Raw genomic sequence first — 14,177 nt, forward strand, 5'->3', positions numbered from 1 at the left:
TGATTAGTTTCTTTTGTGAGAATAAGTTTAAGAGAGTGGTGGGCAGCAACCAGACTGCCATAGATCGGTGAGTGAATCCAGTGACGCAGTAGAGATAAGAAACTTTTAATGGGAAGTGAAAGTTGAAGTAAGGTTGTATTTTGATCATGCCTGTCTGGTATTTCCAGACAGATCAACTAGTATAAGACCACTGGTCACAGATCCAATCAGTTACAATTTGATTACTTACAGAATGTCTGATGCTGGCTGCTTGTTTCACTTCAGTAACTTTTACTTCAGGAGTTCAGTTTGCTCATCAATAAATGGAGGCTAATTGGACTGCCAAATAGCAGTCCATGGCAGACGCATAGCAGGTCTCTTTTAGCTCTCACACTGGGGGACTGACAGCTGACCAGCACGTGCAGTTGTCAAGATCATGGGTTTGGAGGCAAGCAACCTGGGTTTTAATTTAAATTCCACCCTTTATTGGTAATGTGATTTGGAATAGGTTACTTAACTTCTCTGTACTTTGGTTTTTCAACTCATAAAATGAGGACAAAAGTAGTAACTCACAGGGTTATTGTAAGATTAAATGTAAAATATTTTGCAAAACTTAAGTTTTTTAAGTGCAATAAGCACTTAAAAATGAAAACTATTTCAGGGAGGATTTAGTTCAGCTACATTTAACAGACAACCTCCAAATCAGTGCTCATATTAAAAAGGGGCTTATTTTCCTAATGGGAAAGAAGTCAGAGATGGGCAGTTCATGGTAGGAAGCACCACAACATCATCGGGAATTCAGATTCCTTCTTTTCATCTGTTCCATCATTCTTAGTACATCATTTTCATTCTCAAGCTTACTTCATAGTTGCAAAAGGATTGCTGCAGCCCCAGGCATTACATTCATATTTCAGGAAGTTGGGAAAGACATGAGGCAAGGACAAGGAAAAGTCTCCCAGCTGAGTCAGCCCTCTCTAAAAGCTCCTAGACTTACCCAATGACTTCCATTTACATCTCATTGGCTTTCCCTACATAATGTCTCCCCAACATAGGGGTTCTGGTATTGGAAAACAGGACTATCACGATTGCTTTTATTTAACCCTATAACCACTGACCACATTATTCACCAATCATGCCTCAAGATTTTGTTTTTGGTTTAAGTTTTTTTGTTACTACTGCTACTGAAATTATGAAAACCAGTAGACTCTAGCTGTCATTTAAACCTCAGAGAATTGAAAAACCTCAAGAAGTTTAACTATTACAGGACTATGTGGTTTTTAGCCTTTTGAGACCAACTACAAGATCAAACTAATACCCGGTATCATTATTTCCTATCTTACATGAGAGTCTGATTTTTGAAGTAAGAAATGTGACTGATTCTAAAAGAAGAGAGAATGAACCGAAACAAGTTGAGAAAAAGTATCTAACAAATTAATTCTTATCAGTTTTATTGTTAGTGATTGCATTCATTGTTGTGGGATTTAGAGCTAAAGCACAAACAAATAACTTTAAAATGTTCTATGTCTTCTTTTGCATCGTTATGGAAACATCAACCAGGAAGGAAATCGAGACAACACAAAATTATCTAGTGGATATTAAGAACCGCATAATACCACCCTTTTTTAAGTCTGAATTGAACCAGTTATATCAGTCTCAGGTAAATGACTATAATGAACAATAATCTAATAAAAGTTTTTATAAAAGTTGATATATCGCATATGTTATTATGTAATCTATCTTTCCTGATGCTGTTTAATTCTTTCCTGCATCGACCTGACTGACTAACCTGTACCCTTCAAATCCATATTCTCACAAGCATGTGATAGGGAAGACTAATTTCAGGTCTTGCACCTAAGTAGAAGTTCTCTGCAATGTATTACTCTCACTCCCTGATCCCACCTTTCAGTCTCTCTATTAATTACTCTCTCCCATCTATGTTAAGCCTTTTTAGGCAGAATCTTTCCTATCATTGACCCTCCTCTGATAACCCATTTTGAAGTTTTTATTCAGTTAAAATGTCCTCACCCATCAGCTGCTAAGATAGCACTAAGAGACTGTGAGTTCTTGGAGGCTCAGGGAGGGAGAACGCTCTGCTCCTGTTCTATTTCAGCCTAACCGTAGGACCACAACCCTGACCTTCCCCTCACTGGCCAAAAGTTCATTAAAACCCTGAAGCAAAGCGAATATTTTCATGTGTTCAGAACACCCTGCATTTCTATGAATATGTCAGAAGAAATTACGGGAAATTATGACTAGTTAACAAAGCTAGAATTGGGTTAATCAGTCTCTTATAGAATTTTAGTTTGTAAGCTTTATTTTCAGGGCATTAAAAATATGTTTTCATTATTGCTTATCAATTTAACATATTTGTAACAGTTGAATTTCAGCCATGTATAAGTCTAAAGTAAGTTTTTTTTTCCTTTCAGTTTAATCATCTGGACAGTCTTTCCAGAAAACTGCCTCCTTTTACAAAGAAAAATGAAGATGCAAATGAAATGGCTGTTCAAGATACGTCTGATCTTAATCTAGGTAATATGCTAGCATAGCACATACCCCGATTAAATGTCCATAACTGAATAATACCTAACAGCGGCCTCTTAGGACATAACCAGTGATAGCTGATGACATAGCCTACAGTGACGTGCATATTACAGATCTGGCTGAGTTACATGAGAAAACTAAGATGTAAATAACATTTTGTTTTCATGCTGTATGCTTAAAATTGGCCTAAATGCATTTAGGAGACCCGACTAATTTAAAAAGCAGGGGAGTAATGAAAGTTCATTGGGGAACAAGACATTCATAAGGTCTCAAAATATCAACCCACATATTACTTACAAATTATAAGGAGGAAAATGTATCTTTACAATGGAGACATTAAGCATTTTCTACCTTAACTAAGTCATCAAACTCCTACCAACAATGAGACAACCTAGCAGTGAGTGAGTTCTCATGTAATGCAACACAAAGTGCATAGATTCTTGATATGGTCTGGCTTTGTCCCCACCCAAACCTCATCTTGAATTCCCGAGTATTGTGGGAGGTACCTGGTGGGAGGTAATTGAATCATGGGGGCAGGTCTTTCCCGTGTTGTTCTCGTGATAGTGAATAAGCCTCATGAGATCTGATGGGTTTATAAGGGGGAGTTCCTCTGCACAAGCTCGCTGTCTATTTTCCTGCTGCCATTTATGTAAGACATGACTTGCTCCTCCTTGCCTTCCACCGTGATTGTGAGGCCTCCCCAGCTATGTGGAACTGTGAGTCCATTAAACCTTTTCCTATAGACATACCCAGTCTTGGATATGTCTTTATAAGCTACCAGCCTAGCCTCTTCAAAAATCAATGTCATTAAAACAAAAAAGATAGAATGATTGTTCTAAACTGAAACAGACTAACGTGATATAAAAACTATTGTGAAACCTAAGCTTTGATTAGATCCTTGATTGAGGAAAAAACAGCTGTAAAAGATATTTTGGAGAAACTGCACAAGTTTGATTAGGAGATTGTGTAAGAGAGGACATTGTTAAATTACTGTTAATTTCTTGGGTATGATGATGGTGCTGTGAATATGTAGGAGAATGTCTTCATTTTCAGGAGCTGCATGCCAAAGAATTTAGGGATGAAATAAAATTTAGTGTTTCTCTCTGGTAAACTGAGTAGTTAAAATACCCAGATAGAAGAATTTTCTACTGTACAATATGATACTTGAAGTTCAGCTGTCTATAATGAACACAGCCAATAGAAACATCGATTTACGACAGAGTTGGTAAACCAAAGATTAAGCTGAAACAATGATGTATAAATGTGATGGGGAGAAATCAAGGATCAGAAATTGGTGGCTCTTATGCTTCCTCTCAGACCTCCTGCAGCCTGGGCAGTCAACATGAACCAAGTACTGCTTATTCTCCTCTTGAAATGGAGTGAGACTGCGGAAGTCTTTTCCACACAGTACTTGAGGCAGCCAGGACTATTCAACCTGGGTTGGCACAGACACAGATTGAAATGTATTTGCCTCCTCAATCTTAGATAGATTTCTTTAAAATTTGTTTCCTATTGTACCTATTTCTTGAAGAGATACATTTAACAAAGAGCTACCTTTTCACAGTAATGAATGAATTTAAGTTTGGAAACTTTAAAAAAAGATCACATATCAGTTGCCATTGCCAGGTAAAAGTAGAATCAAATTACTTGGCCTCTTCTACATAACACAACAAGGTGACAACTACTATTTGGTCATAACACCCATAAAGAATCAGCTAGCTCCTAGGGAGTGCGAACTTTGCATATATCTTCCTGTTTGTTAATGGCAAACATTATGTCATATTTTAAGAATCCCTGCCTCTTAATGGCTTTCTTATATTTAGTCTTTCTAAAGAGAGTGGGAGAAAAGGTACCTTGTTCATTGTAAAACACCTTGTTCAATGTTTGTTCATACAAACATTAGTAGTCATTATATCATTGTACAAAATATCACTTTGTAAGGTTCGTTTCGGGTTTTCTAGATTTCGAGCCACATAAGGTTTCAGAACAGAAGTCCTCAAGTGTGGCTAGCCTTCCAAAACCAGAGATTTCTGCAGCTAAGAAGGATTTCACTGCTCAGAACCAAACTGAAAATTTAACAAAATCTCCTGAAGGTATGGCAGTCATTTTTTTATCTTATTGTTTCTTGAAACTGAACATTATGCCTTTTTGGCATATGGGAGATGGCACTAGGAAGCGTGGTTGAGAGTTACAGAAAAAAATTGAGAGGGTCACAGATCCTGGGACTACGCAGCTTTGCAAAGCTTCTTAGTACATCAAAGTATCTTAAATAACATTTTTGAGAATGACTGAAAGTTCCAGATTGAAGGAAAGAAACATAAAGTAATACTTTTTTGATGTTATTTTATTTCATTTTTACTTAATTTTTTTCCCTTTTAATTATCTAAGAACTTGTATGGTTTATTGAAGATCAGACAACTCCTGACAGCTTCTCTCGAGTAGTCAAAAATTTGGTACTTAGATTTACCTGTTGTCTCAGTACTTTCTTGGTCCTGCAGGTGCTAGAAGAAAAACATAAGATATAGTCTCTATCTTACATAGTACATAATCTTACTGGACTAGCAGAAATTGAAATACAGAGTAATACAGGATAATATTTAGTTACAATGGAGTCACATTATGCTGATTTCACTAAGATGATTCAACTAAATACAGCTGGTCACAAAAGAGAGAGAGAGAGTAATTTGCATTGTGTAGATAATTTTGCCACCACTTGGTTCCTGTGGGCATGTTCCATGCTGAATGTGCGATGGGAATCTACGGATGGGTTTCAGTTATCTCTTATAGAGCAAGTATTTTGCCACATTTAAGGGTGAATTAAAAGATTTACCTGGCCAGGCACTGTGGCTCATGCCTGTAATCCCAGCACTTTGGGAGGCCGAGGCAGGCAGATCACTTGAGGTCGGGAGTGCAAGACCACTGGGCAACATGGTGAAACCCTGTATCTACTAAAAATACAAAAATTAGCTGGGCATGGTGGCACGTGCCTGTAATGCTAGCTACTGAGGAGGCTGAGGTGGAGAATCACTTGAATCTGGGAGGCAGAGAGGTTCCAGTGAGCTGAGATCGTGCCACTGCACTCCAGCCTAGGCAACAGAGTGAGACTCTGTCTTAAAAAAAAAAAAAAAAAGAGAAAAGAAAAAGGATTTACCCCAGACAAGACTCTTGTGTTTCTAACTTAAACTTCTCTCCTACAAGTTTTATTCGTTCAGTGGGTAATTACTCAATGCTACTGTGTGCTAGACATTGTTCTAGGCATGGATATACAACAGTGATGAGACCCCTCCCATATCTGATGGAGCTAGACTCCTCCCATGTTATGGGCAAATGTAGACAATATGTAAACAAATAAATAACTCAGATAAATTCAGGTTGTAATAAATATTATGACATAATAAAACGGTACAATGTATGGAGAGTGACTTGGGGAGAGGGACAACATTCCATTAGGAGATTAGAAGGCCTCTCTGTGAAAAAATAGTTGAGTTGAGACAAGTACAAGGAGTTAGCCCTGCAAAGATTAGGAGAGAGGAATAGTTCATGTAGTGAGAATAGCAAGTATGAAGGTCCTGAGGGGAAGAAACATTAAGGAGGCATGTAGCTAGAACAAAATGAGCAAAGGAAAAAGTAGAAGGAGATGAGCTCAGACAGAGGGGCAGAGATGAGATCATGTAGTACTTCTCAGTGCAGTTTTATTCTAACATCAGTGGAAGGTTTTGAGCAAGGTAGTTACATGGCTAACTTTTATTTTTAAAAGATCACTCTGTGAGGATAACCACTCATGGCAAGGAAAGGCAGGAGTGAGAAAAAGAGCAAGCAAGGAAGAAGAGAAGTGGCACATGTGAGAGTTGCTAAAGACCTGGGCTATGGTGGGCGAAGTGGGAATGGTGAGAAGGAAATTAATAGGAAGGTGGAGCCAATAGAATTTGCTGCTCAAGAGGATGCAGGAGTGAGACAAAAAGAGGAATAAAGGATGATTCTTGGGTTAAACGGATTGTGAGGCTGAGAATTTGTAGTTTTCATGAGTTCGCACGTGGCACTGATGTTGCTGATATAGGTTCATGCCTTGAAAATGGCTGTCCTGAGGCAAACTCTAGAAGGTAAAAGTCAGGCAGAGGAAGAGCCAGGAAAGGCCATTAAGAAGAAGCCAGTAGGCTAGGCACGGTGGCTCACGCCTGTAATCCCAGCACTTAGGGAGGCCGAGGCGGGTGGATCTCTGAGATCAGGAGTTTGAGAACAGCCTGGCTAACATGATGAAATCCTGTTTCTACTAAAAATACAAAAAATTAGCCAAGCATGGTGGCACACACCTGTAATCCCAGCTACTCGGGAGGCTGAGGCAAGAGAATCGCTTGAGCTCAGGAGGTAGAGGTTGCAGTGAGCCGAGATAACGTCATTGCACTCCAGCCTGGGCAACAAGAGCAAAACTCCTTCTGAAAAGAAAAAAGAAAAGAAAAGAAAAAGAAAAGAAAAGGGAAAGGGAAAGGGAAAGGAGCAGCCAGCCAGTAAGGTAGCAGAATAACAGGAGTGTGAAATCACTGAGTGTTTTGAGTGTATCAAATGCCCCTGAAAGGTCAAGCAAGATGAGGAAGGAAGATGGGCTTGAACAAGATGGAGATCACTGGTGAACTTAACAAGGGCAATTTCAGAGCATGGAGGGGATTGAAGCCTAAGTGAAGTGGGTAATAGAATGGTGGCAGCACAAGACTACACAGCTTTACCCTAGAGTTTTGCTTAAAAGACTAAAGAAATGGGGTTGCAGATAAAAGAGGAATATGTAGTCAAGGAAGAGATATTTTTCTAAATATTAGGCATACTAGAGCCTATTTGTTTTGCAAATGATGATAATTCCACACCAGAGAGAGCCTGATGATGCCAGAGAAAGGGGCACCTAAGGTGCAAGACTGCAAGATCCTAAAGAAGATGGAAGAACATGGCATCTGGGGAAAACCTTGAGTGACAGAATTAACCTTAGATATGAATAGGGTCACCTCCTCCATAGTAACAGGAGAGAAGAGAGAGAGTAGGGATACATTTGCAGGCAGGTTGATAGGTTTGGTATGGGGAAGATGGATGAGGGAATTCCAGTCTGATTGAAAAGGAGTGGATATAATGATAGAACATCAAATCTATTCCAGATAAGCAGGAAAGCAAAACAAGAAGGGAGGGACTGCTTGTGTAAGGTGGTAGTGTTGGTGAGAGACCTCAATGAGGTCAAATAATTGCCTGCTGGATATGACAGAATAATAAGGTGGTAATCCAGAAAGGGTGCTGGAAACAGAGTTTGAAATGGTAATATTATCGGGGTTGGCAAGGTAAAAAATGTGGCCATGAGATTGTGAGGTGGAAAAGATGAAGAAACGGTGTGATCAAGAATCAGATAAGACAGGGTGTTGGATATATCATCCAGGTGATGTCATCAGGAAAGACAAAGTGGGAGACCCTCTCAGGTGTTAAAATCACCAGTGAATAAAGGCAATGATCAAGAGTGGTCAGTAAATGACAACCACTTGGAGAAGTAGTAACTAATACAGTCTGATGGCACAAGCTTCAAAGAAACAAAGCTTTGAAGGAGGAGAAATAAATTGTTTGAAACACCTGCTGCACTCCCGGGTACCGAGGTACTTAAGATAAGGGACAATAATATGACTCCACTGTAAATGGAAAATTTAATTTTGATATAAAAAGTTTAAAGAAATTAAGAGTAGGAAGGAATTAACACAAAGCAATGGAGAAAGCTTTATGGAAGGAATGGTCTTGAAAAATAAACAGAATTTCATAGATTTTAAGATTTAAGAGGTGAATCACCTGCGATAACCCTCATTTTACCTAAGGAAACTGAAACCTGTTCAAGCGACATCTAAAATCATACAGCAAATTTGTGACTGAGCTAGGGTTAGAATGAGTTTCAAGACTCCTTATTCTCTATATTATATTATACTACATTCCCGATGTAGGGAAGAGAAAAGAATATTTATTTTATTAATTAATTCTTTTTTTGAGAGGGAGTCTTGCTCTGTCACCCAGGCTAGAGTGCAGTGGCACGATCTTGGCTCACTGCAACCTCCACCTCCTGGGTTCCAGCGATTCTCCTGCCTCAGCCTCCTGAGTAGCTGGTATTACAGGCGCCCACCATCAGGCCAGCTAATTTTTTTTCTTTTTTGTATTTTTAGTAGAGATGGGGTTTCACTATGTTGGCCAGTCTGGTCTCAAACTCTTGACCTCAGGTGATCCGCCTGCCTCGGCCTCCCAAAGTGCTGGGATTACAGGCATGAGCCACCACACCTGGCCTGAATATTTTATTTAAAATAAAATGAATAAAATGAATGTGTTCAAAAGCTTAAAGGGAGAAATGAACAGGAAATCAGTGTAAGTAGATAAGAGTGTTTTTATCTGGTACTAATACAAGGTGATGTCCAGAAAATACAATAGAGTCAGCTAGGGAAGGTTTGGACTTGCAAAATAAAACGTGGGTTCAGTGCTCACCGTGATAACACTGCATGGAAGCACCGCCAAATCCTGTAGTGGCTTAAAACAGCCAGTCTGTGGGCCTGTGGATGTCCATGGCAGCTCTGCCCCAGACTGGCACAAACCAGGTAAGTTTATCCTGGGAAAGGTAGTTGTTAACCATTCACCAGCACACCTCCAGCTGCAGGTAAGGCTCAGGTGTATTCCAAGAATGCCACACTGTAAGAGCCAAGGAGCCGCCATGCTGGGGAAGCCGTCCTCACAGCAGAGGGTCAAAGCTCAAGAGAGACCAGCAGAAACACATGCTGCACTTCACAGCCTCTGCTCGGCCTGGCACACACTGCCATCCACAGACACATTTGTTGGTTAAAGCAAGTGCCGTGGCCAAGCTTAAAGTCAATGGAGCGGAGAAATATACTCCACCTACAGGGAAGCCATCCTCAAAGGGGAAGTAAATAATTGTGAATAAATAATCCAGCCTTCCTCAGCATGGTAACAAGGAACCACTACTGGTTCTTCAGTCGGCTCAGGTCCAGCAGTAATATTGAGATGAACGCACTAGTTGGATTGTACCACTTGTTCAAATATTAAAGCACCTCAGCTGGTAATCAGCCACTGCTCCAAGACCCTCAAGGACTCCCTCCCCCATGATCCCGATCCCTGGAGAAGCCCTAGGCAGGCTCAGTGGAATAATAATCTGCATGTTTTATGGGAGGCAGTCTAGTATAGAGCAGAGCTAAGAGTACAGGATCTATCTGGGTTCACATCCGGGCTAATTGTGTAATAGCTATGAACACTGGGCACATTATTTAAACCCTTTATCTCTTCCTGTTTCTCTTCTGTAAAGGGGAAATAATGCTATATACATCACAAGGCTGTGAGAATTAAATTAGTTAATGTATGTAAAATACTTAGCACAGTGTCCAGCTCGTGATAAATTCCATACCATATTTACTATTAATAATAATAGTATGAGCAACAAATTAGTACTTATTAGACTGATACATGCATGCACACAAAGCAGTAATACACATATGGCAAGGATATGAACAAAAACTGTACCAAGCTACTACAATGGTTGCCTATGCAGTGAGTGGTGATCAAAGGGAATAAATACATTAAAGCACTGATCACTGAGTTCCATTCCCAGAGATTCTCATTCTGTTTTGGTCAGGAATAGGGCTTTACTGGCATGTGGACTGGAAATCTCTATTCTTCCAAAAACAGCCCAGGGACTGTGATACACGAATGGGTTTGGGACACGCCGAGTAGTAAAAGGAGCATGTTCCTTGTGGTTCCAACACACTTAGGTCCACATTCCAGCCCTGACCCTCATTATAGTTTCTTGGACAAGTTATTTAATCCTCTGATCCTCTGTTTCCTTTGGTAAAGAAAAAAAAAAAAAGACACTACAACTATATTAGTTAGGACTTTTCAGTTTACAGCCGTGAGAACTTAAACTCAAATTCACTTGAACGACAACAACGAAAAAGGAAATTTATTGGTGACCAGAAGCAAACCACAGAAAAGTGGCTGTGTGGCTGTGGTGCTAGCCCAGGGGCATTTGGCTTCAGGTACTCTGGCTTTCCAGGAAAGTATTCGTGTTGTCTGAATGCCTGTTTCTCTCCATATCCTCCCTGCCTCCACCATGACCCATCCCTACTTGTTCTTGTTTTATCCTCTCCTACAAAGGACAGATTATTTCCATGTGGCAGAGATCATGACCATAAAGGCCTAAGATTCTGATTCTTCCAGATCCATAACCTAGTATGTAAGATAGGGTTATCACTGTCAGCTTATAAGATAGGGTTATCGCTGTCTGCTTCAGTGGAAATATCCAGGGAAGGGACCTCATTGACTGGGCTTTGCTCCTCATGGTTGGGACCAGGGATGTCCTGGCACCAGATGTGTGTGGCAGTAGTTTGCATAGAGATGGAGGATGGGAAGAATGCTGAGCAGTCCAAGATTATAACTGCCAGAGCCCCCTCATTCAGGTGTAAAAACATGTGTGGCACTCACCTGCAGATCGTGGACACTCAAGTATTAGTCCCCTTCCTTTTCCTCTCTTCCTGATTTGAATGCAGGAAAGGATTTTTAACTACCATGATCTAAAATACCATTCTTATTTCCACCTCCTGGATCTGTGGAACAAAGATACACAGCTACTGCTGCATGGATTTCCTACACTTGCTCATTCCCTCATGCAACTGAGGAAAAGAACAAGTCACCGAATTTAGTGATTGGAAGATTTAATTTTATGACTTAATTTATCTATACTTACTAAACACTTTTTAAAACTATAAATATAGTAGTAGAATCAAAATTATTGGGATTTTTTTTACTCATTAGTTTCAAGAAATCTTTCAGAGTTAATGTTATATTGTATTATATATATATTGTTATATATTGTTGATTTAATAGAAGGAACCTTGAAGACCTGGGTATAATTCAGTTCATCCTAGGCAAGCCACTTGACTTCTTAGAATCTTACTCTTCTCATTTATTAAAAAAATGGATACTAATAGCATCTGTACTGCCCACCTTATAGGGTTGTGCGAGGACCAGTATTAGGTCATGTATGTAAAATCACTTTGTAAAATGAAAAGGCAAGAATTAACAGAAGACTTTTCTCCTTTTAAATAAGCTCTTTAAACTAAAAATAGAACTACAATTTGATCCAGCAATCCCATTACTAGATACACAGCCAAAGAAAAAGAAATATTTCTATCAAAAGGACACATACACTCACATGTTGACTGCAGTAATGTTCACGATAGCAAAGACATGGAACCAACCTAGGTGCCCATTAATGATGGATTGGATTTTTAAAATGTAGTACATGTACACCATGAAATACTATGCAGCCACGAAAAAGAATGAAATCATGTTCTTTGCACCAACATGGATGCAGCTACAAGCCATTATTCTAAGCAAATTAATGCAGAAACAGAAAATCCAAAATCACATGTTCTCACTTGGGTAGAAGCTAAATCTTGGATACTCGTGGGCATAAAGAGGGGAATGAGACAGCAGTGACTCCGAAAGGAGACAGGAAGGGAGGAGGCAGGCTGAAAAACATCCTATTGCGTACGATATTCACTATTTGGGCAGCGTGATCATGCATTATACCCTTGTAACAAACCTGCAGTAAATCTACAAGAAAAATTGAAATAAAATAAAATAAGTATAAATAAATAAGCTCTTTGAAAAGCAAAGAAGAAAAGTTTCCAAGTTGGTTTATGTTCTTATATACTCTGATATTACTTCCAATGTCTTTGAATAAAATGTCCATGTGGCATAATTTAAGCTTTCTCTCTAACAGAACCAGAATCTTATGAGCCTGTGAAAATTCCAACCCAGTCCTTGCTGCAGGATGTTGCGGGACAAGCAAGAAAAGAAAAAGTGAAGTTGCCTCATTATTTGCTGAGTTCCAAGCCTAAGTCTCAACCTCTTGCAAAGGTAAAACAAACATGGGAACAAATTCTCCACAGTCAATCAGCATTTAATGTAATTCTTTATTTTTTATTTTTTTCAATCCTGCTCCTTTTGTAGATTTTATTTAATTCTGATTCATTGAAGTTATTAGTTTCCAGCCACTGTGTACTGCTATTGACCATATTGATATTGCTATTGATCTCACCATGAAGCTCTTTAAACTTACATCTCACACATGTAAACACAGGCAGTGCTTTGATGGAGCTGGCTCATACAGGCTCCTGGGAGAAATTTTATGAGCCAGTTATCAAACCACTGATAGCTTGAAATCATCCATGCTGGGAGTACTTGCACCATAAAATTAGTGAACACTAGAAATCAGAATTGTTTTCAGACAGCCAGTTTACCAGCATACTACTACTGGCTAAAGGAATCATTGGCCACCGTTGCCATGACTCTTAGGATAAAATCCAAATGACTTACCATGAGGACAAGGCCCCATTTGCTTCTTCGCCCTCACCCTGAGTCAAACTCACTATAATTCAGCCATTGTAGATTTCATTCTTTAAAAATACCAAGCTCCTTTCTTCCTCAGAGCCTCTAAGATTAAGATTCCACCCAGTTCTATTGGGAAACCTTCTGGAGTCCACCAGTTTTGATAATTATCATTTTTTCTTCCATGGCACACTGTGTTCATCTCCATCACAGAATTTATTGTTATATATAGCTGACAAAATTACAGTACGTCTCAAACTTTAATGTGCGTATGGATTACCTCAGGATCTTATTAAAATACAGATTCTGACTCACTAGGTCTGGTGTAGGGCATGAGATTCTGCAGTTCTAACAAACTCTGAGATGATGTCAGAGCTGCTGATGTGAGGAATAATAAGGGCACAGACCAATGGTTCTCAAAGTGTGGTTGTCTGACCAGCAGCATTGCCAACACTAAGAACTTGTTATAAATGCAAATTCTTGGGCCCTGCCCCCAACCAACAGAATGAAAAACTCTGGGGGTAAAGTCAGCAATCTGTATATTATTATTAATGAGTCCTCCAGGAGATTCTGATGGAAGCTAATGTTTGATGACCACTGGCACAGATGAAAGAGCACAGACTCTAGAATCAGGCAAACTTGAGTCTGAATCTTTGCTATGGTACTTACCACTTGAACAATTATCTTTCAGTTCTCTGAACTTGACTTCCTTATCCTTAAAACAAAGCCTAAAATACCTCCTTACACGGCTGTTCTAAGGATTACGTAAGACTATAAACATTCATTTCCTCCAGCAACCAAAAAGTTATTTTTCTCTGGTGACAGGGCCTTTTTTTTTTTTTTCTAATCTTGGGAACTCAACATAGAACCATTTTATTAATTTTTCCTTAATGCAAAGGTGCAAGATTCTGTTGGAGGAAAAGTGAACACATCCTCTATTGCATCTGCCGCCATTAATAATGCACAGTCATCCCCTTTTGGGTTCCATCTTCTCCCGTCATCAGTGAAGTTTGGAGTGCTTAAGGAAGGACATACCTATGCCACAGTTGTAAAGCTCAAGAATGTTGGAGTGGACTTCTGCAGGTGAGGCCAAGGGACCAAAGGTCTGCCTACCTTTCCCTACCCTGTGACTTGTCTTTGGTCACCTCCATCAGTAAATGTTTATTGAACCGAACTATAATTACTCCTTGAATCTTCACATGATTCATTCAGTCATTTACACACTCATTCATTCATCAACAAATCAGTGAGTGTTTATC

General features: G+C 39.4%; 1 protein-coding gene across 1 annotated transcript in view; it reads left to right on the forward strand.

Annotated features, from left to right (window-relative positions):
• The window catches only part of SPAG17 (sperm associated antigen 17), a 246,415-nt gene that overhangs the window by 211,964 nt on the left and 20,274 nt on the right, over nt 1–14,177 (forward strand). The window contains exons 41-45 of the mRNA XM_011933064.1: nt 1,537–1,636; nt 2,406–2,508; nt 4,482–4,613; nt 12,311–12,447; nt 13,817–14,001. Coding sequence (XP_011788454.1) covers nt 1,537–1,636; nt 2,406–2,508; nt 4,482–4,613; nt 12,311–12,447; nt 13,817–14,001 — 657 coding nt within the window. The remainder of the gene's footprint in view (nt 1–1,536; nt 1,637–2,405; nt 2,509–4,481; nt 4,614–12,310; nt 12,448–13,816; nt 14,002–14,177) is intronic.

This window comes from Colobus angolensis, unplaced genomic scaffold, assembly GCF_000951035.1.
Source record: "Colobus angolensis palliatus isolate OR3802 unplaced genomic scaffold, Cang.pa_1.0 Scaffold124, whole genome shotgun sequence".
In the NCBI taxonomy this organism is placed as follows: Eukaryota; Metazoa; Chordata; class Mammalia; order Primates; family Cercopithecidae; genus Colobus; species Colobus angolensis.